Here is a 23,622-nt window from a genome sequence, read left to right on the forward strand (position 1 = left end):
TTTAAAGCAATGGAAACGTACTACTAAGATATTGAGATAGATTCACCAACCTTTTTATTTTTTCCTGTAGTCTTTTTCCAAGCTGTCTACACAGCTTTTATAATTCTCACCACCGAATTCAGATCCTTTGACCTCACTCTATTGCCTTTCACTGCTTACACTGGGATCAGAGATGGTAACACCACTGTCACCTTGACAATATTACTTTAGATGCCTCTAGTAATCATCAAGTAGCGTCCAATATTTTAGCCCTGAGATTTAGATCATACAGATAATAAAGGCATGAAGAAAAGTTTGCAAAGACTCTTTAGCAGTGAGAAAACTTTTCATCGCTCCACCCACCGTTCTTAATCAAATAAAATTCCCAATTAAATACACAGATAAAAAGCTTGAGGGATATGTGATGTGAAAAGACTGGTGTTTAGCTAAAGAACAGCTCATATTTAAGAACTCCATACAGCAGTCAGTTTGCATTTATTCTTACTTGCCAAGTGTACCTTACAAATAGAACATTTTAGGCTTCAAGAGCCAAAGACAAATATCCAAACCCACTTAATGGATTAAATGCCTACAGAGGAACAACTGAATGGCAACAGAAGTAGCAAAGGCCACATGTTTTTCTCTATCTTACTAAAGCGGTCTGGATTTTACTAACCTAATCTTTTACAAAAATGACTTGAACAGTAAGTACTAAATGCAGCTACCCTAGCTGGCTGCGTACGAACACACATCTGTTTCAGTGACTGAGGTTCAAACTGCAGAGGGATACTGTCTACAAAAACAGAGTTCACTTATCCTTTAAATGGGTCAGGTTTTTTGAGTCAAGCCATCACAAAAGCCTTCGTAGAACCCCCCCCCAGTATTTGAAAGCAGTGAGATGTGTTGCTTGAGGAAAGGAGAAGCTGGACAACAATGGTACTTCACTTTATTTTATTGTTCAATTTTCATACTTGGGCAAGTCAGCATTCTTATTCAAAATGAAGTTGTACAGAAACTATTTAGAAACAAAGTTAACTAAAAAATCATTACGTTTGATTTAGGCCAATTCCTGACTTCAGTGGGATTATCTGCCTGAGTAAGGAACACAGGATATGGCCTTCTATTTGAAGGAATCTCATTTTCTCCAGCACACAGTCAACCAAGGAATCCCATTTCAGTTATTCTAAAGAGTTGCTTCTAAAATCACAATTAAAATCAGCCAGTATGAAGCTCACCGAAAGCTTGATCCTCTTAAATAACCTCTTTAACGTGCCACACAAATTCACACTAACAGTGAAGGCAGACTAACAGTGTATATCTTTTGCACAGAAGGAAAAAGAAAAAAAATCCCAAAAAATCCCAATCAGCCACATTTGTGTTTGTTTGTGAAATACTCCAATTGTACTACATGCAAAAAAAAATCGTTGTTGGTATTTCGTTTTGTTTTATACTTCCAAATGCTTGAAATGCTTAGGAAAACTGCAGGCTCGCTATACATATTGCACTTTCCTGGTGAGTTGGGCTTCTAGGCTTCAGGGCCAAAACCATCCAAGTACAGCTATTGAGTAAAACAAGCGTTTTTTCTAACCTCAAAAATGAACTGAATTCTTTCCCCGCAGTTTTCCTTAAAACACCGTTCTTTGCAAATTCTCCTATGCTTTGCTCCTGAAGGACTGTTTCACTTGTTAGAAAATCCAGATGCGTTAGGAAAAATAAATCACCAAAACGGTAAGCAATTAATAGGTTTAACATACAGTGCACTATCCGCCTTCAGTCACAAACAAAATGAAGACAACGCAGGTCATTAATATAGTTACACTTAGGCTTCAAGATTACTCTTCAAAATATAAAAATCACTTTTAATGGCAAGCCACAATTTACTCAAAGCAAACCAAACCAGTAATGAACTACTTGTTTTGAGTGGACAGTGTTACCCTTCTGCAGCTTGGTTTAACATTTGATTCCTTACACCGAGAAATCTTAGTACATTTGCTCCAGCGTCAGAGAAAATGATGCAGTTTTAAAGAATAAACTTCCAAAATGCTTGACACAAACAAGCTATTTACTCTTCAAGTTCTTTGTCAAAGATGGTCTTAAAAAAAATTCTGTCCATTTCATGAACACAGGAAAGATCCCAGGATGTCTTGAGTCAAAGTGGTCCGTAAAGAAGTTCTTTGGAATGTCTTAAGATTGGCTATAACTAGAGTTCTGGCTACCGTTTGGACCCTGTTCTCCTTCACTGTTTGAAAGGAAAACAAACACGTCTCAAAACAGCAGCACCTACTGCATTTCTGTCTGTTGCAAACGGAAAACATTTATTCATGTATTTGATCAGCGATTTCAAAATATCCCAATGCGGCTCCATTCTGAATTCACTCCTGAAATCAACGTTTCAAAGTTCCCATAACGGAAGCTCACGCATAGGAATTTGCATGTGCAGATTCCACATAGTGATATTTAATCACAGCAATTAAACATGACATCAAACAGGCACCGTTCTAAAGAATTGTGCCCTTTCATCGGGCCTCACACTGCTCTTTTTAAACTGTATCGATCAGATTCTAACCACATTACTGCTTTCCATGAAAGAACAAATATTCTCCTCCTGAGGAGCCTGACTGGGTACTTACAGGAAAGCCTGCAGCGCAGTCATACACTATGGCTCAAACTTAACATTGCACATAAGATAATACTTTATTTTTTCCCCATATGAAAGGTGCAGTAAATAACGGAGGTACGGTACCTGTTTGGAGGTGGTTTTGGTTTAGGCATTTTGCTAAGAATAGTAGCCATCTCTTTTCTCTCATCAAAGTTCTTCCACTGCTCATACAGCTTCAGAATAACCCTGATTATTTCTAAAATCTGATTTGAAAGAAAGTACATTTTAGGTCAATCACAAGAGTGATTTTTTGTATTTATATCATCATTTGCAGTGTACAGTTAATTATCCATTCCTCAAACTCAAATTAAGAAGCACAATTCTCATATTAGAAACAGAGCTGTCTCCTATATAATCCGGTCAGGCAATCAACCATTTCTGTAAAGAGTTTTTTGGCTTAACTGTTGAACTGAAACCTGAACAGAACCATTATCTCTCTCTCCCACTCCATTTCCCTCCCACTTTATCAACCATTTCTCCTCCCAGAGTCAAACAGCTGCTTATACTTGATGCTACTGGGAAAACAAGGACACTCGGCAACACGTTTGTAGCTAAATGATCATGGATTATGAATGAAGTAACTGATTATTGTCTGCATTCTATACCAGCCAGGGGGGCACAGTATTAAAAACAAATGAAACCAACCAACGCTGCTCTGAATTCTTTACTTCCAAAATAATAATAAAAATAAATTTAAAAAAAATCAAGAGCTAAGAAGTGTCTCAATATTTTATAATAAGAACTGTAGAACTTTCAAACTCAATTTCCAGGAGTATAAATATTCTCTACCAGTTTGGAGGCTACATTAATTTCCTGTTAATTTTCTAGCGCAATATTCTATGTAAAAGGTGGATAAATACTGAATAACCTCACTTGCAAGGAACCCAACATGGATCAGGTCCAACTCCAGCTTCACAAAGGTCCACCCAAAAATCAAACCATGTTTGCTTCATTATTTGTTTCACCACTTACTAAATTAATTAATGAAGTAAACTTCTTTCCAGTTTACGGACTTTGATCAAACGCTAGAACAATATACATCCTTGAAACAGCAGCTACGTTTGGCTATGAAGTTCCATGGTGTTAAAGGTTAAAAATAATAATAATAATCTAAAAATTAATTAAAAAAATCAAGCTTAGATGTAATCACTGGTAATGGGAACAGAGACATTTAAACATTCAAACACATTCAACACCAAACCTATGGTAACCTTACATGTCAAACACAGGTTGTTTCTCCTGCATCTAAGTTATTACTACTCTGCTCTTGCATGCCTGGCAGTGTAGTTCACAGAGATTTGATTCACCATAGCATTCACACTGTGCTTAGATACAAAACAAACTCTGGAATACAGTTCTGAAGCCAGAATACCACCAGTGGATGAAGGGCAATAACCAAAGGGCACAGAGAACAATCATAAACCTTATCTGAAATTTGCCATTCCATCTTGAACACTCATGATCAAAAAAGGTAAACTTAGACTGAAAAATACATGTAGAGTGACACAGTGTGATAAGGAGAATGAGAATGAGCATACAAATTGAGTATGACTTCTTTGCCTAAGCAAAACATGTTACAGGAAGTCAACTAAAGACTTAAAAGGAACTAGTGAAGCTGAAGAACATTTCTGGTATGAGAACAACTGCACTTTAAATATCTAATAAATTTATGAAGTGGATTATTTGACGTGCAACTCGCAGGGTCAGGGAACTCATCTGAACAACCTTGGAATACCTTTGCTTAACACTGAATAAAGTCAGTCCCTGTCATCCTGAAACTGTCAATGTTTTATACATACGATGAAAGGAAGAAAAGGACAATAGATAGGCACAATGCTGAACAGCAAATCAGAAAATTACGTGCATTAAAATTTAAAGATTAGAATACTGTTCAATCTTGAACAATAAATATTGGCAATTCTTTTTTCCTCTAGCAAAATAAATAAATAAATAAACAAAATACTGGTTTGCTATTTCAGTCTGTAAAATGGCAACACCAGCAATGCTCTGCCCTTATGTCTTGTCTTTCAGTGCAGGGTGATACCCAAATGCCCTGACGTTTCCTCTCTCCTACCTAATTTCAATAGTCCATAATGCGATTGCTGAATTAAGTTCAAATCGGTATTACACACATGCAAAACAGGTTCAAACCACAGCTAACATTTTTAGTCAGTCCATAGAAGAGAGCAGGAAGTAAAAAGAGAGTACCTTTTCCATATCAACAGATAGCTCAGCAAACCATTGCCTCGCATCCTTCTGCTGGACAACACAGGCCACATGTAGGCAAGCTGCAAAGATCAGGTGATAAGAGCAAATCATTGTTGAGTGTCTCTTAATACATTTAAAAATATTCTATTTTTTTTATAAGTCAGGCACTTTTCTATGGAGTTCAGAGTCCTTCACTTCCCCTGCAAACAATCTCAGCCAGTTTTCAATGAAGAAATCTGTGGATTAATTATCTGATTTTTCTTCAAGACTCTCTAAGTTGCAAGGTTATACTGTCAGTACTGTATGAAATACAAACTGGAGAAGCTTAAGAGAGGGTACTAAGGAATGCTTGTTGATGGGACAAAGTACAGAAGGCATCTATTTAAAGGTGACAGTGACGTTACTTGTGTTACTTACCTAGAGCTATCATGAAAGGAGGGTACAGCAGACAAAGATCAGTTCTATACGTGTCATTCACTATCCTCCTGTGCAAAACAAAGAGAGCAGAATAACTCCTTTAGAATAAACATTTTGCCAGTTACACACGTGGTAGAAACAGCGAGTCTGCAGGGCAAAATAGAGAAAGTGAGATCCCTCCCTCTTTAAAAGTCTATTAAAGACATTCATTGTTTTCCTTGCAATCACTGCAGGAGTCTGTTTGGAAACACTATTATAACATCATCAGTGCCATTCTACAGAGTGTGTTCACCTCTACCATAAAATAATTATCCCTGCTCCGCAAATAAGCAAGTTGAAGCAAAAATAACGGTAGTATTTTTACTGTCTGTATTCCAAAAACAAAGTGTTTAAGGAGTTCTGTTTAACCAATCTAAGAAACAAAACCACGTACTGCTTTTACTGAAAGCTGATGCTAACAGAAAGATAGCAGTGCCTACACAAAGTCACCGTTTAACAGTGTAAAAATGGTGCTTTTGGAGCTGTTCTAAAAATAAAAACCAGAGCATTTCAAAGTAAAAACCATTACAGGGTTAAAAACAATCATTTAAGCCAGTGACACGTGTGCATAGGTTAACTAGTATACCCTTTGTATTATTTAGCCTGCTAAGCCATCTCTGAGGCATAACTGTTAAACACTCGCTCTCTTGCTGAAAGGAAGCACTAAACTCAACCGCTGTCTTCATTACCAAGCAAGAGGTAGCAGCATGTCTTCTTGGCCCATATCTTGCACATATTGGAGCAAAGGTCTATAAGGATGATACACTATCAAACAGCAGTCCTAGGAAAAATGGCAACAGAATGAAACTTAAGATTACAATGCAGAACGTGTTGTCAGTTCACGTTAAAAACCATTTGATTTACAAATCAATTACTGTACTTTTAAAGCAGCATTATGACACCTAACCCTGCCATAATGAGGGCACTGCTCTCTCTAGAATACCATTATACAGCATGGATGCCAGTCTGTCAATGTCTTTTCCTCAAGAGACACAGAAAGCCACATCTGCAGCACAGTGAAACCTCATTTGCTTACAAACCCATAATTCCCACTTGGAAATACAAAACACTGCCAGAAAGCAGTCTGTCGATAAATACCATACATGGAAAGCATGCCAAAATAATTGACACTAGTTTGGAAAGCGGAAAAAAATTTTCCAGGTCTTTGAATTCCTCCTTTCCGAGCCCAGGTTGGTGTATGCAAGAAGGAACAACCCTCACTGAAAGCAGCCAACTGTATGTACGTTACAGGGAAAAGATGCATTCAAATACAACTGTGGAAACTTGGTGCTACTTTATCTGAGCTGCATCCCTTCAGCTTCCACATGAGAAAGAGCGATGGGATAGTAACCCTTATTAAAAGCAGGCATAGCTCCTTTCCTTTAAAGTGCCTGCAAGAAAACATAACATTGTACTCCTTTCATGCACTGCTCTAATAGGTACAGCACCACCTCAGAAAGCACGAGGACCTACATTCAGTTTCTTGCTCACAGCATTCAAACCCACATCTGACTTGCTAGCAGGGTACTCTGATTACCAAGTTACAGACCAGCCTGAGTGGCAACTGTCCACACCTTCTGCTGAAGCTGGACTCCTGCATAAGTCTTTTTTTTTTCCAAGCAAGAAGAGAGCACAGCAGGAATACAATACAATTACCACTCCTAAATAAAAAGCAGTTCTGGAAACAGAATTCATGCTTCACTCTTCCCAATAGCGAGCAATACATACTCCTATCCCCACTACTCCTGCAGTGCGTGTTATTTCTGTTGAGTGACTGTCGCATTCTGATTAAAATGTTACATGTAAGACTTTCATGAGCACCATTCTAAAATTAGAGCAGGGGAGAAAAAAAGATGACGACAGCATAATGCACATCCCATAGTAAAAAAATCCCATCTTCAATAAAGAGTAAACCGAGGTGTCAGTGAAAGTAAATAAACTCACCTACCATTAATTCTAAGAGATAGAATTCACATTCTAGTATCTGCAAAGAAATAAAATCACAATTAAACAGCAGCATCTCATAGACAGCAGCAAGAACAAACTGGCATCTGGCTTAACAACACGAATGCAAAGGAATTCTCAGCACCTGTAATTTCATATGAAATGCATTCAGGAGTCTTGGATGCACAAAAGCAAGCAAAATGAAATTATGAAGCACTGCCTTACCACCAATACAATTTAACCCCAGTCATAATAATAATCCATTTGAATTTTTTCACGTTAGGTCTCCTGTGAATGACTGTTTTATTGGCTGCAGTTGTCTGACTTGCTTTAACACCTTGCAGCAGACATTTGTTCACAGTTTATAAATACTTAACAGCAATACAAGAAGTTCTCTTATAGAATTAGAGTCTCCTCAGCAGGCTACTAATGTGCCAAATGGCCTTTTCATATTTAATTTCACGTGAAATATTCTGTCCGATTGTAGCAATTAAATTCATTAGTACTGAGACTGAAAATGCCTTGAAAACCACCAGTACATCTAAATTCTGAATAATAGATAAAAGTTACTTTTAAAAAAACATTTCACTTTACAAGCAAAAACAAAACAGTTGCCTGTAAGCCAAACATTCCTATGTGTAAGCTTGGAAGCATCTCCAGATGCAAGGACTATTTACCTTTCCTGAAGCAATATGTTTGTAAATAAGAATATTTTGGGGAGGCAAGGCTAAATATCTTTTATCATCGTACTATATAACACTGGTATTTTAAACACTAAGTCACTTCATGGCACTCCGTTCAGCAACTTAAAGAAGTTTCATACAGAATTGATTAGAGAATCTTTCTTGATAATCTACCCAAACTTAATTACAAGCAACTCCATATATCAGTGTAAAAATAGTTCCTTCACAGAATTTAAAGGGACAGGAGTTCCTCCTAAGAATTACTGGTCTTTTGATTTATTTTGATCAAGTTATAGTTTGTACAGCATACTTACATGGTTCATCCTATAAGGAAACTCCTTCGGGAAGGCGTATGAAAACCTAGTTTTCACTACAGTAAAGACAAAATATGTTAGAAATGATGCACTTCAACATCTTTCCCAATTTCATTAATCCACGTGCAGGGAGCCCTTCAAATCCACCTGGAAACACAACTGCTTGCAATATAAAAACATGCTTTTGAAAGAGAAACATTAAGTCATAAGATTTAAGGTTCTGAAAGGGAAAGAGAAATAGATCTCAAACCCACATTTTCATGGGTACTCAGCCAGACATTTGTCTAATGTTTGGGGCACAATTAAACCCTCTCATCAACCTCTGCTGGTTGTACGAGTTAATTAACTTCTGCCAAGTTACCATTCACAGGGCTGCCTGCTCCAAGACTAAATCCAAATGGAATTTTCCTGTGGGATTTTTTTGATCCTTCAACAAGCAAGATTGTAATCCACACGCCAAAGTCTTAAGGAAGTAAGACAGGGCATGGAAAAGGAAGAAGAGAGCCCAGCTGAGGGATCTTGCACAAGCTTAACAGAAAGACGTTCATATGCAAAAAAACAGGCTCAAATTCAAATCAAAAAGCCAATTAAACACACTGCAGATAAATGCCTTAGGCACTGGACTATCACTATTTAAGGGTGTTTTTCTCCTTGAGCTATCCCGCTCAAAAGCAGCTATTTAGGCATATAACACAATTCAAAAAGCTCTCGCCTTCAAGACAATATCCAAATAATATCCGTATCCTAAGTGTTCTAGCTGATGATGGTCCCCAATTAAGACATTAAGTAACCTCATGTATTTTACAAGAAGATATATACAAGGTATTCAGTGCACTATCAGGAATTATGCTAAATAGCAAAAACAGAGTAAAATCAGATTACTATGTAGAGAAAAGTAAGCACAGTTGAAGATGTAGATTTGAAATGTCAATAAATGAAACATCAAAACTATGTGAAGTCCCTATCCCTGACAGAAAAACAAGTAACATTTAACGTCCTGGGAATGGACAGTACTGCTTATGTTAATGACAGACAGTCAACTATGAATTGATGCTTCTTCCAGGGAATCCATACGCCAGTCACTTCAAAAGACAACATCAGTCCTCTGGATGGAAAGCTTCAATATGTAGATCTATGGTGGATTTCACTAGGAAAGTTGCTGCAGGGTAGTAAGACTAATCCACTGGTTGCAAATCTTAATTATCTCAAGATAACAGAAGAAGGAATCAAGCAGACATCTCGAGTCGCATACAAGTTAAAGAGATAAATAGTGAAAAAATAAACTACTTTGAAGGGGAAAAAATGGAAACATTTTTTCCCAATACAGCAAGCTGGAGACAACCATATGAAATTGGCCTCTCAGTCAGCTGTGCAAACAGAGGGAAAAGCTTCTGAAGAGCTTGCAAGTAATTTGAGATATCTTCCTTACAAAGGAAGCACGTGCTACTAGTTCCAATGTTCTTACTTAACAAAAAGCAAATTAACCACAACTACGCTATTTTCCCTTTTGCTAGCTTCCTTCAACTATTCTCATCTTCTTACTCCTTTTCTGTTCCAAATAAATGGATGTGTACTGAAGCAGCAGCTATTGTACAGAAAGAATAGGTAGAATAAAAGCATAAAAATGCAAGGAAAAAGCCTGTTGCTTTTTTGTCCCCCACTTCCAAGAAATACTGAGTGCCCATCAGGACACACAGGAACCCTAGGTATGAAGGAAGAACCATGAGGGTAAACTTCTACAGGACTCTGAGCCTTGGAATTTCCAGAAACAACACAACTCAACAGTAGACGACTAAGTAAAATCAACTAAAATCCATCTAAGTTTCTCATTCATGCATCAAAATAGCTACACAGATCTGTGCTTGGAGATGCTTCTGCTATAATAATAGCAACACTTACTGCTAAATCTAGTACTGGTCTTGGTCAGGCTGGCACTGAAGACGTGTTTTAGTTTCTGGTGGTGGAACTGTCATACAGCCAGCCCCTTGGACTGATATAGTTACCACATGTGCAGGCTACAGATGCAGCCAGTCACCTGTCCCCTCAGCAGCTAAGAGCTATTTTGAAAGCATTGACCTACATTTTGAAGAGCATAATGAGGAACTGCCTTTTGAGAGCAGCTGGACCTTCTGGGTCAAATTACAGCATTTAGATAAGGAAGCCATTGCTTTAAGACCTTGATGGTTGACATGAAATTTACAGTAGCAGGAAATATAAGGCAAGGGGGAAAGAGGGAAAATAAAGTAATTACAGTGTGATTTTGTTGCATCTTCGCTTGTGAACAATATGTAAGTTATAAAACATATATTTAGAAATAAATCATAGTACCATAGCATTACTTAGGTTGGAAAAGACCTCAAAGATCAAGTCCAACCGCAGCCTAACCATAGTACCCTAACTCTAATATCGTGGGAAAATTAATTTTATGATTGGGGGAAAAAAAGGATTAAAAAAAATCAGGAGGCATGAAGCCTACCAAAAATTCTACAAACAGGTACTTCCATGGAAATATACCTGATAGAATTAATAAATAAAGCCCTAAGTTCCAGCTCTATCTTTGAGTAGCTCAGAAGTCTATTTACTACTCTAGACTATGAATTAGCCTCGGTATCTAATTTTCATTTTTATTTGTGGTTCTTACAAGCTTCAATCAGAATCAACAAGAACTAATAAGGGATAGAGCCTTCTGTTTCCATATTTAAAAACAGAAGTTATTCATGCTAAATGGATTTAACTGGCTCCAAGCAGTCAACATGTAACCACCCGTGACTTAATAAAAATAGCTATCATAAAAAAGTCTAACTTCCCTCCAGAGATACTGAACTATGGTATAATGAAAACCACTAATACTTACACACAGAAGTAGCAGCAGAAATCAACCTTGTATTTGAAACAACACCAAACTCCTGAAGAAAAAGAGGGTTAAATGAGGTGAACCACCAGAAATACTGCTTATCCACACTATTATCAAATTAAAATAGCCTCTTACTTAAATGGAATTCTTTATGCAGCATTTCATTTTTTTCCCCACCCCCTTTTTTTTTTTATTACTATTATTTTTATAGGTAAACAGAGTAGATTACACAATTTAGGTAAAAAAGATTATTTTCTTTTTTTTATAACTTTGTTGTTTGAGTTATAAAGAATGAAGAATAGTCAATGTCCAAGAAAGGTACTACAGCCATAATACCTGAAGATTAGTTTGCTAACAACCTACAAGTAAAAGTCAAAAAAGCTTCACTAAGGTGTGCTGGTTTTTATCCTAGTTGGACAGAAAACCACATTAATAAAGCTGTCATTAACTAACTTTTAAAATTATGTTTCCATGAAGCCATCGGTTCTCCACTGAGGCAGCCAGCAAGTCAAAAATTTCTACTTAGAACTTCCTTTTGGAGATGCACATACCAGAATCATTACCGCTACATCTGCCTTCTGAAGATGCAGAAGCTTTAGCATCAGGAAGGCTGCACTGCCTTCTAACTCCTGCTCTAATATAGTGTGTAAGTGGACAGATTTTCCTGATATGAGTAGACTTCAAAGGCTTAATCAACAAGCTGATAAAAACCAAACTCTATCCAATGTCTTGTCTTTCTCCTTTCCTTTATCTCTTCCAAACACCGGAATGTATGAGAGCTTTAAGAGTATCACACATAAACATCAGTTCAGTAGGACTGCTTCTAGGTATTTAGGTTCCTCCCATAAAATTAATGAGCGCGAATATAGCACAGATTTGCCAATATGATTTTTCTTTCCCCCCCATTATGTAGATTTTCCTCAAACTACTGAAAAACTCCCATTTCTTAGAAAACTGGGAACAGGGCCTAGCTGACGGTAACTTTTAGCCACCTCCAAAGAGGACCTTCACCTCCACTTGTGGAGGACTCGGGCCTTCTCACCACTATCCCTAATGGACCAGTTCCTTCTCAAACACAGCACATGAGCTACAACATGCTTTTAATTCAAGTAATGAAAGTGTGGTAAACTCTGAGGATCCCTCACTATAAGAAAAGGAAAAAGACAATTAGGAAAAAAAAATCAGATTTGTTTTGAAATTTGAGTAAGCATAAGAAGGAAAAGCACACGAGAAAGGAGAATCAAGCAAAAACTGCACAATTTAAGATACATTGTATGTAAGTACGTAAACACTGTGACAGCAAAACAGACATTTAAAAGTAATCTTTCCAATTTCCAGAGGCTCTTCAGGGTTAGTAATTCAGACAAAAATGTGAAAGATCAAATATTAAATGTTTGAAGGCCTTCTGTCTCCTTCTCTTAAACTGTGATAGAAATCCATACCAAAAAAATACCCAGCAGGTTTAACCCCCACAGCATGAAGAATGACAAAAAATGTTCAAAGTCCTGAACGTTTTTCCACTCTCATACATCACATAATTTCACATTAAAAAATTGTAATACTTCATACCTCTACTTTGGATGCCAAAAACACACACGTAGGAGCCATTAATACTGGATCTATACTTTTTAGGGAATATCTGAAATGTTATAACAAAATTATAATATGTTGTTTCACACACGTAGAACGATTAAGCTATTAAGAGCACCACACTTCCTTTTGAAAACCAAAACTTAAGTTAACTTTTACTAACATAAAAGCTTTACACCATCCAGAAAACAAAAGTGGCACTATTTTTTTTTAATACGACATTTAAAAGGGCTACCAAAATGTGCCTGACACGTTTTATTCCTGTACCATCATAATAAACAGTCCTACCTGGCATAGAATCTCTTGAAGTAGACTGTAGCAGTGGCAATAACTTGTTGTCTTAATTTAAGATGTTCACCTAAAGCCTGGATAACTTAAAAGAAAAAAAAAGCTTGAGTTGTGTTTTTACAAAAATTTGACACCAAATAGCAAAGGATTTCAAAACATGGGGAGCACTGAGGATCCTAAGGAGCAGCAACACAGCTTTCTCCTTGTGTTCTGATACACTGCTCAGGTGAGGCAACATGTGGCTGCAAACCTACAGACCTGCAAGCAAAGAAGTACTACTGCATTGTGAAGCTTGTGGACACCTTTAAAGAAGAAAAAGCAACTTGACTTAAACATATACAAAGCGAGCATGAACTTTAAGTAGATGGCAATACAAATCTAAAAGGGCAAAATATTGAATATTTCATTTTATAGCAAGAGAAATCCAAATACTTGACATGTAAGTCTACGGCTTTTCAGGGCCATGCAAAATGGATGCGTTTTTCAAACAACTAAAGCTGCCAACACAAACATGGTCATTAAATTTGGCAGAGGCAGCAGGTGTTAAAGAAATGACATATTTAGTCTAGGGAGAGGGGGTGGGAGACCAGAGGATGCAGTCAGCTGCTCCATCACAGTGGTCCTCTGCCAGTTGGCCAAGAAACAACCCTGGTGTCATCTGTGCAGGTAGCTCTTGTTTGGCCTCCCAGGCAAAGGAAAGGTGCCAAGCAAATTAGATGCATCAAGCTGGGATTAAGAGCTGGGGCTGGATATAGAGAATGACAGAGAGAAACATCGACAAACATAAGGTTGGTACTTATTATTTTTCCCATACTTATTCACAGCCATTACTCTGAGAAAGGCTTGGCTCTGTCTAAAACCTCTTGTTTTCCTCCCTCACCAGAAATGTCCAAAAAGATCCTTGAATATACACTTAAGTACAAGTCATATACAAGTATACAAGCGTATATGCAAGCGTCTATCCAGGAAGCAACCACTGATGGAAAAAGCAACAATTCCATTATCAATAAACACTACAGTTAGTCTCCCCTTAAGCATACAAAAAACACCAAAAAGTCTTTTTTTCTCCCCCCATGCTACTACCCATTGTTTCCTCCTTGGGAATATCCAAGTACACACTGTGCTCTCATTTAATGAGCACTGCAGCAATTTAAAACATTCAAATACTGAGGGCACTGTTGGCTGGAAAATGGACCAACGTAGGAGAAGGACCACCTCGACCAACAGACTATTGGCAACATAGTTTGGGTTTTGTTTTGTTTTCTTAAACACAAAAATGAATTTGTTACCCATCACTATTACTCAAGGCCACTTAATTTAAGTTCCTTTCATTGTCATATCACTCTTCTCCTAAAAATAAAAGCCAAACTGAGACTAGCTTGCCACTGACAACAGGACTCAAAGCAATAACCTCCTTTCTGCGGTAAGTCCACTACAGAATGCCTGTACAAATATTAAAATATTTATCAGCATATTCTGGGAGGTCTTAAAGGATTTTCCACTTGGATTTGACCACAGGGCTACAAAGCTGTCCTACTAGGAGGGCATCAGAAAAATCCAAATACTAAGCTAAACAGAATTCTCCAAATATGTTTCTTGTTCCCATGGGATTTTCAGGAGCAGTTAGGCCATCTGCTGTCAGAGAAAAATCAAGTGAGGCTTAGGGGAAAAAAATGGGCAAAAGCCTAGAGAGATTTAATGAAATGGAAGCTTCTATATGCCAGGAAAAATTCCAGCACTTGTAATAAAATTTTGAAACAAAAATAAAGGAAGCTATCGGATTATTTATTCCCTTACGATTACCAAATAAGTCGTTTCAGGGTTTTTATTTGTTTGGTTCTTAAGTAAATAAAAACAAAATGTTGGCTTCAATCCAGAAGTCTTGAGTAACCCATAATGCAAACACTACAGCATCTGCACCAAACCAGAAAGTCATTTAATAGGCCTTTCACCCAAAAACTCAGTTAAAACTCTGTGATCCAAAGAAAGAAGTCAACATTAATTTCTCATGTTTGAATTGGTTTAGAAGATGATAGTTCTCCCTCTTAACAGCTCTAATGGCCACAGAACCAGTTATTGATCTACAGCAACTGCTTTCAAATGAGGAGGCAGCACAAAAATACCCCTTCAAATAATTCAGGTTGCTTTGGGAAACGACCATCTCCTGAGGCAAATACAGCATGTCACAGCCAAGTCTCAGAGCCATATCAAGATAGTGCAGAACACGGGAGAGGCTCAATATATCTAAAATAGGGTCCCCAATTCAGACGCAGGTAAAGGAACACAACACTCACCGAGGGCTCAAGTATGGCAACTGCTATTGAGTTCCCATCAGCACAGTACACCCCCAGACTGTCCTCTCCACAAAAGTATCCCTCTTGGCCACAGAAGGGGCAACATCCTAGCAACACCATCCCCTCCAGGGCATGCAATGTTCATACATGCACACACAGAGCAGACAGCAGCAAAGCCTTTTTCTAGCTACCATGGGTCAGGAACCCTTCCTTTACAGGAGGTGAGGAGAGCCAAGGAAAAAGATTCTGAGAACCACAAACTATTTATCTATGAGGGCTGCTTCTCCTATTTTATTATGTTGGCCTGTGACATCAAAGGTAGATACTAGTAGTATGATACCAGAGGTTGAACCTTCCCATCAATATTCCATTACATGTTGTTGCCACGTGACAGATGGCAGCAGAGAAACAATCTGACACAATGGCATCTGACATGGAAGTGTGTACGAAGCAAAGGTGGGGAACTGAATTCCTCCACAAAGAGAGCACGGCACCCACTGACATTCACTGACACTTGCTGAACATTTATGGAGAACAAATAGTGGATGTGAGTACAGTGTGGCAGTGGCTGGTGCATTTTAGCAGTGATGTGAAAGATCTACTGCTCGATTTAGCCACTGGCAGCCCTGCCCATGGCAGGGGGTTGGGAACTAGATGGTATCTGAAGTCCCTTCCAACCAAAGCCATTTTATGATAAGCCACATTCTAGACAGCCTTGTACAGCTGTCGCACCTAAAAACAAAAAGTATCTCTATCAGCTCACCCACATGAATTGACAGATTACAAAGGGGGAATGGTGTGCAAAGCTGAATACTGGCTTCAAGGCAACAGAAGCAATGGTGGCAACACTGCAATATCACAACATTAGTACCAGATAGGCCCCACAAATGTTCACACAAGAACAGAAAGACCACCATATACAAGTTTGTTAGGACCTACTGAATCAATATGAGGCTGAGGGTGACCATTTCCTGTATTGAATCATTACTGGTGACAAGATGTAGTGTCACCACAACAAGCCACAGTCAATAAGGGAGTCCATGGAGTGACGACTGTAACAATCAAAAAGATCAGCATGATGGAAAAGTGCTCACCTATCTCCAAAGATCTACGCTCACAAGAGAAACTCCACAAGTGAGGGATCTCCAACCAGAGATCCTTCCACAGTGGCAGTCAGCCCTTAAATGGGGTCTAAGAGAGGTGCAGCCAGGCTCCACCCCTTCCAGTCACACATATGAGTTGCCTTCACCTGTGCTCCCAGGGCTGACCGGTCCTTTCCCCAGGTGCTCCATAAATGGTTCAGGCTGTGACTCAATAGTTCCCATACAGTGACATATGAATTCCCCATCAAAGTTCAAGACACAGTGCCAATGGATAAAGAGACGTGCACTGCCTTTTGGAATAGTAAAAGGGGTAATCCCCATGGATTTCCTGGAACCCAAAGAAACCACCACCTTTGACTGCTATGTTGTGATGCTAGCTAAAGTGAAGGCTCAAATTTCCATAGTAAGGACAAAGAAATGAATCTTACTCTCACAACAAGACAATGCTAGGTCCCATACCAGTTTTGTGAAGCACGTTGCCAGTCTTGACTGGACAGTCCTACAACAGTCATTGTATATTCTGGACTTCATAGCTTCTGACTTCCACCTGTTTGAACTGATGAAAGATGAACTGCATGGGCAACCTTTTCCCTAGCAACAATGCCACCATAGCAGCTGTGAAACAGTGGGTCATCTCTGCTGGTGCAGGTTTTTACAAGTGTGACGATCTAGCTCTAGATGATAATGAAAATGCATAGCTAATAGTGATGAATGTTGAAAAACAATGTTTTATAGCTGAGAATTTGTTCTATCCAATAGGGCTACTGTGCTCTTTGTCATAGTTTCTGTGGAAACAAATAGGAGGAAGGTATCATTTTCAGAGCAACCTACGTAGTTTGTAAGTGTTTACTCAGGAAAAACACTGAAGTGGAACATAAAAAAGGGCACACTCCATAATTAATACTAGTGAAAATTAACACAAATACAGTTTTAAAAATATCAGTATCCTATTTGTTCTTTTTGCATTAGGAAGCTAGGAAACTATGAAAGGCTAAGTGCCTTTCACAGTTACAAGCCAGTATAAAGCTCTTCCAGTGGCTTTGGCAAAGTCATTTAACTTTTCTGTCTAAAGTATGCCTGACTAGACAGCTGAAATGATAAGTGTCCTGTACTTCCTATGTACAGCTATGAAAAATGTTCAAATAGCTGTCTGCAAGTAAATATCCCTCTCGTAAGGAGATTTTTTTTCCTTTCCTAAATGTCAGGCAATTGCTCAGGAAAGAGTTTAAGTGTCTGTGTAACCTGATAAACTCCAATGCAGTTATTCATAGGGTTAAATGCTTTGTAGGATCATATCTTAGATAACTTCACAAACAAGCCCCAAACTCTTTAGGAGAACAGGCTGCAGGCAACACTGCGCAATTTGAGAGCCAGCCACTGCTGGGGAATCAGCCACATGGGCCAAGCAAGATATGGGCCACTGTGCAAGTTTCTGAGAGTGTAACTGAACACAAATAACAAGATTCCGAGCTTTGCTTTTTAACAGGACTGCACACACTGGCTAAAATACTTACCACATAACCCACCAGAAGCTCACAGATCACAGTTTGACTATTGCTGTTTGTCAGTGAGCCTTTAATATGCTAGTTTAGCAGCTTCTCCTTGCTTCTCTTGTTTTGTTTTTCTTTAATAGAACCTCCTGTAAATCAGAAGTGCACTGTGTTTTGCCCTACCACAGGTTAACGCATTACATATGCAGCCAGGTTATATGTAATTTCTCCGGAGCTAATACGGTTAACTGAACAACAAATGCTGCAGGCATTCCAACTCATTGTTAAAACACATTGTGAAAGTATATGCAATGTAGTAAAGAAAACCACATCCTCTAAGCCACTTACATCTGGACACAGCAAATACTATACAATTACATGGCACAAAGAAAAGTAAAACAAGTTTACCATTAGTAAAAAATATCTGCAGCTTCCAATATTCTTCTTCAGTCAGAAATTTCAAGTCTTTTTGGCGCTCCTTCAGTAGATCTTGTTTATCCAAAATCCATTGTAAACTGAGGGGAAGGAAACTAACTTCAGTAACTCTTCATCAATGTTACACTTCCTCCTGCACCAACAGGCCACCACTGGGAGCTAATGCCCAGTGACCTTTAGCCAAGCCACGAGCAATCTGCTCAAGCAAATATTCTCTAGGGGTTTACAAGTTAGACATCTGCAAAAACACCAGCAGGGACTCAGACCATCCTTTAGCTCTAGAGAATCAAACTGACCGGAGAGAAGTTGTGCACTACTGATTACTTGAAAGCTTTATGCTATATTTAGTCCACCCCAGGCAGCCATTCAAAGCCCAGCATACTCCGAATGCTGGATTCTCACACGGCCCAACCCTCAACGTGCCACAGCTGAAGATAAATATATCCCACCCGCAATCTCCAGCCGCCCCGTGGCTGGCACCGAGCACCCGGGACACATGCACACGTACCGACCGCCACACCAACACCGCCCTCGCTGACTGCCACCCAGACAGGCCACCTCCGCCACCCCCATCCGAAGCCACTCACAGCCGCAGGCCGGGCCCACAGCCGCGCCCCAACAGCCGAGCTCGGCTCGGGGCTTCCACCCGGCCCGCACCGCAGGCCCCCAACGGCCCCGCACTCCCGAGCCGGTCAACGAAGGGCCGAAACGCGGTTCCGCGCAGCCCCCCAACCACCCCGCGGCCGCGGCACCCACTAGTGCGAGCTCTGCCAGAAGTTCCCGGCCATGAGGAGCCGTGGGAGGCGCCCGGGCCCTGCGCTACCCCGGCCCCGCAGCGCCGCCGCCCCCGCGCCGGCACCAGGAAGGAGGCGGCCGCTGCCGCCCCGTGCCCGCGCCGCCGCCGCCGGGCGGCAACACGCGGCGCTGCGGAGCGTTCCCCCGCACGCGGGTTCCGCCCGGCGGGTCAGCGCTGGGAGACCCTCAACCTGCCCGCCGGCACCGGGACGGCGTGGAGTATGGGTTTGGGCCTGGGCCTGCGCTTGGGCAGGGTGGTGGAGGCAGCAGGGGAAGGGAGCGATGATTTCAGGGTCTGGTAGGTGTTTAGAGGGTTATTTCCTGCACCCAGACAGTGTGCGGGTGTGCCTGCGTCCCTCATCCCTCCCGCAAGCCCGAGCATCAGGGCCGAGGGTGGGTGTCAAGGGGGAAGGATGCCTGGACACCAGACAGACGGGCAGCAGCCATGGGAGAGCCTCCCTTGTCCACTGGAAGCTGGCAGAATATCTGTCAGCAGGCACAGGGGACTCAGCAAGGTGTGCAGACTCCTGGCTGGTCCCATGTGCTGCTAACAGCTGTCAGCACCCACGAGCGTGTGAAGACTGTCTTTGTGTGGTCCGACAAGACTTGTTTGATCAAAAAATGAAGCGTGACTTGGCTGTGTGCGCACACAGGGTTCTCCTCATGCCGCACGCTCCCTCCATCTCCATCTACCCCTTCAAACACCTCTCCCAGCTGTGGCAGCCTGAGCTGAGAGGCTGTTTGCAGAGCCACAGCTGAACATGGCTGCACCACCACCCTTCATCAGGAAGCTGCTTCATTCAGTGAAATGTAGCAGAAACTTTCCACAATGAGCAAATTGTTGAGAGTATAATGAACGTGGCTCGGAGTATCTGGGGGGATCATCCTATCCATTCAAACTCAGTGTTTGTCCCCACGCTGACATAGTATCCCTGAAAACCCAGGCCCACCAGACCGTGCACTGCTCCATTTTTGGGTTTATAGCTGAGATGCTGAAGGTGCCTGAGGAGCTACCAAGTGCAGAGGGACAATGCATGTGTCACTGCAAGGACAGCGGTGTTTCCAAATTCAGGGCTTCTCTGGGGGAATTAGATACCTTTCTAGATATGTCAGAAAGACTCTGGAATTGAGATATTATTTATATGCAGAAATATGAGATGAGGGGTTAGGCAAGGAAGAAGAATTTGCATACAGCCCTGGCTATATTTCCCTTACCTCTCCCTTCACTGTGAAAGCAGACATGGTGGAAAGCTGAAGTTTGAGCTCCATAGGCTTTCTATCAAGTCCCTTTGACCTTACACCTTTCTTAAAAAAAGCCAGCCAGACACTGCAGAGCCTGCTGAGCATGTGAAAATGCAAATGGGAAAGCCCTTATTTCACTGTTCCAGCAACACAGCTACGAAGAGGGAAACCAGACTGCCAGCACCAGCACGTGCCTTTGATTGCAGCCACCTACAGCTGCATCATGCCTACCTTGCACAGCAGCCAGGAGACAGCACAGAGAGAAGATGCTACACAGCAGAGAAGCCTGCCATTGCTTCACTCAACACACTAAAGCAACAAAAATAGCAGCAGAACTCATGCTGCTGCTTCTCACATCAAGCAGGCATCCCTGTCTCACCATCCTCTACCTGCCTGGTTGCCTTTTTCTTACTCTGCTCCAATACCTGTGATTTGCCACTTCATGCTGGTGATTTGTGCTTCTGTGTGCTGCAGTGTTGCAGGAAATAAATAGTAGGGACTGCACAGAAGACTTACCACAGCTGTTATAAATATCACTGCTATGCTGCACCCCCAGGCATAGAGGACAACTTTGCTTACTCTGTATCTAGCTGCACAGGGGCTGCAGGAACAGGAGAGCTGCAGCACCTTGCCAGTCCTTCTACCAGTTTTCTTTTCTCAGCAGAACAGACATTGTATTGCCTGTCCCCATTTCACAGCACTGCAGCAAACCACACCAGCACCAAGGTATGAAGGAGCAAACCCTCCCTGCCCCACAGACCCAGAGGGCAGCCCCACTCAGCTTCCCTCTCAGTGCCCTGCAAAGGGACATCCCACCACAACAGAGCACAGCACCCAGGGTTCCCAGTGCTGAGGGGTGTCCTTCCAGCCTTCCAATGTGTCCCTCTCCAAAGGTGCAGGGGATCCCAAAAGGGCAACATGAGTGCTGTGGGGCCATGTAAAATGGTGCAGAGTCTCTGGATTGCCATATACAGTTTTCCATCCATGTTTCTTGGAGGAGATGGATGCTGCCGCTGCTCTGTGTGCCTGGAGGCCCAGTTGGGAAGTTCATGTCTGGATAGGGACGTAGTGAGAGGCAGACAGGACAATGCTTTGCAGCCTTTCTCTTCCAGGAGATCACATTATTTACCATGTCCTCTCCGTGTGTTTCTGTCAAAACAGGAAAACAAAGATTTCATGAAGCAGACATGCAGTGCTGCTGCATATGCTGATGTCTCCAGCTCAGCCCCTGACCTGGCTGCTGCTCTGAGGGACAGGCAGACATGGGATAAAAGAAAGCACAGCCAAGAACCTGCAGGTAAAATTATACTTTGTCATATTTGTGAGATGAAATTATCTGTCAGCTCTGGCTGATCTCTTCCCTGCCTTCCCACTGAATAAAGCCCATCACAAACACATTGCATATGCTTACTAGTCCATCACTGGATATAAAAATACACAGAACAGTTGGATAGATTCTTTTCTGACAAAATACACGCTCCTTCCAACCCATGTGTGATAAATAGCATAAAAATGAGTGAAGGATGATGCACTTCTTTCCATTCTATAGGTCCTCCACAATAAATAAAAGCACGGCATTTCCTTTAGCACTTTCCCTTAGTTGCACACACACAAAAACACTGTTGCCAACGCTCTCAGGATCTTCTACATGTTTATGTATTCATCTAATAACCAAAAACAGTCTGTATCTCCTCACAGATCTGACAATAAGCATTCGTGTCTGCCCTCTTCTGTTTAATACCCCCTCGGGAAATGGATGAGTGGTACTCAGATTTCCTGACTTTAATCAAGCTTCCACAGAACAAGCCGAGAATGTGAGACATTGCAGGGAAGGAGAGGGAAACTGCAAAATAAGTGTAACTGGAATTGAAAACCCCTTCCAGCTTCTGTTATGTCACTTCTCATGGAAGCCTTTGTTATGATTTCACTAAGTTAAATAATGTGACAGTTGTCTGCTATTTTTCCCAATAATGGTGGTCTTTTAGGCTATGTTTTGCAGTGAAGGAGGTGGACTTGAGGGGTGCTGGTTATGGATGTGACCCCGTGTCAAACCGGTAGTGAGTATCCATGAATAATGTTTATATATATATTTGCGAAACAAAAGTCCTCAGTTAACGCACATAACCGAAGATGTGTTCTGTTTTGTGTCATTCTGTTTTTTAATCGGCAGTTGTGGGGAAGAATGATTTATATTGGAGTCGCACGCAACACACAGGCACGGAGAGGGGAAAAAAAGAACCTTGCAAAGGCAATTATTTCATATTTCGCGTGGAAGACATTCAGAGTAAATGCATCAGATGATGAAAAGATCGGTTCGCCACCCAAGGGAAAAAAAACAAAGAGAGTCATGATTAAAAGCCTCAGCTTTGTGCTAAGAGCTCCTTGGTGAAGGCAGCTACTTTGGAGCCACCTGCGAGTAAAATTGTTTTAAAACCCATCCCGCACTCCCGAGCAGCAGCAGCAGCATCCTGTTATTGCAGTGGGATTCCATTTCTGGGTCACGAACGCGCGGCGTTTAACCCCACCTCCTCTCACTAACGCTCACACAGAGGGAACATATGCGGCGCGGAGCATCGCATCAGCCTTACGTCGGGCTGATGCTCGCCTGGGGACAGCTCTTCGGCCCGGCGGCTCGAGGGGATCTGTGCGAGGCCGCACACGGGGGTCGGGCTCGCGTGGGCTCCGGGGCTGCCCTAGCAGCGACGAGCGCGGGCTGCCGGCTGGGCACCCACCGGCCTTTCGCTCGCTGGGGCACCCGTCCCGTCGGGGAGGGCTTTCCCTCCTGGAAAGAGCAAGTTCCCGGCGCCAAACGCAGACCCGCTGAAGGAGTATTTAGCCGCTTGCCTCCTTCTGGCCCCAGATGATGCGCTATCCGCCTCCGAGGCCCCAGACGAGAGAAGGGACGGGACGGAGCGGCCGCTCCCCTCTCCCGGCCGGCAGCGCGCAGCCGCTCCGCGCAACGCATTTTCCCCCGGGGCTGAATGCCGATCACGTTGATCTTTATAGGAAATGAGGGCCGGGGGGAGCGGGGCTCGCCGCACAGCGGTGCGGGGTGACAGCTTCAGGTGTTCTGTGACGAAAACCCCGATATCGCCCCTCCCGGGAGCGCAGCCCTGGAGACAGGGATTTTTGCTCTCCCGGAATTTCTAAAGCGTGCTCGGCCTCGCGGTCTCTCAATCCCCGGCCTGCTCCCCCCCCCCTCCCCCCCATCCCCCTTTTTTATTCTTTTTGGCACCAGCGGTAAACCTCGGCACAGCACAAGCAGCAGGGAGAGCCGCAGTGGGTGCC

At 41.8% G+C, this 23,622-nt stretch overlaps 1 protein-coding gene across 3 annotated transcripts; it reads right to left on the reverse strand.

The window, feature by feature from the left end:
- Nucleotides 1-914: 914 nt before the first annotated feature.
- Nucleotides 915-19,185, reverse strand: CCNC (cyclin C). 3 transcript variants are annotated; one of them, XM_072331988.1, is made up of 12 exons: nt 19,054-19,185; nt 18,271-18,377; nt 12,976-13,060; nt 12,667-12,736; nt 11,098-11,149; nt 8,244-8,299; nt 7,251-7,286; nt 5,992-6,083; nt 5,264-5,331; nt 4,847-4,926; nt 2,723-2,841; nt 915-2,218 (listed from the first exon to the last, which is right to left on the reverse strand). In XM_072331988.1, exons 1-12 carry the CDS (start codon nt 19,083-19,085, stop codon nt 2,164-2,166), a joined length of 852 nt encoding a protein of 283 aa, XP_072188089.1. In that variant the 5' UTR covers nt 19,086-19,185; the 3' UTR covers nt 915-2,163. The 3 variants fall into 3 exon arrangements, with proteins under 3 accessions (XP_072188089.1, XP_072188091.1, XP_072188090.1); XM_072331990.1 differs by lacking the exon at nt 12,976-13,060 and having other exon boundaries at nt 19,054-19,137; XM_072331989.1 differs by lacking the exons at nt 18,271-18,377; nt 19,054-19,185 and adding an exon at nt 16,364-16,418.
- Between the last annotated feature and the right edge of the window lie 4,437 nt (nt 19,186-23,622).

This window comes from Excalfactoria chinensis, chromosome 3, assembly GCF_039878825.1.
Source record: "Excalfactoria chinensis isolate bCotChi1 chromosome 3, bCotChi1.hap2, whole genome shotgun sequence".
Lineage (NCBI taxonomy): Eukaryota > Metazoa > Chordata > Aves > Galliformes > Phasianidae > Excalfactoria > Excalfactoria chinensis.

Coding starts and splice junctions, on each gene's coding strand:
- CCNC (XM_072331988.1), bottom strand. CDS start 19,085: ATGGCCGGGAACTTCTGGCAGAGCTCGCACTA. Junction 18,378..19,053: donor TTCTGGCAGAGCTCGCACTA/GTGGGTGCCGCG, acceptor CCTTCCCCTCAG/TTTACAATGGATTTTGGATA. Junction 5,332..5,991: donor ATGCTGCTACCTCTTGCTTG/GTAATGAAGACA, acceptor TGTTTTGCACAG/GAGGATAGTGAATGACACGT.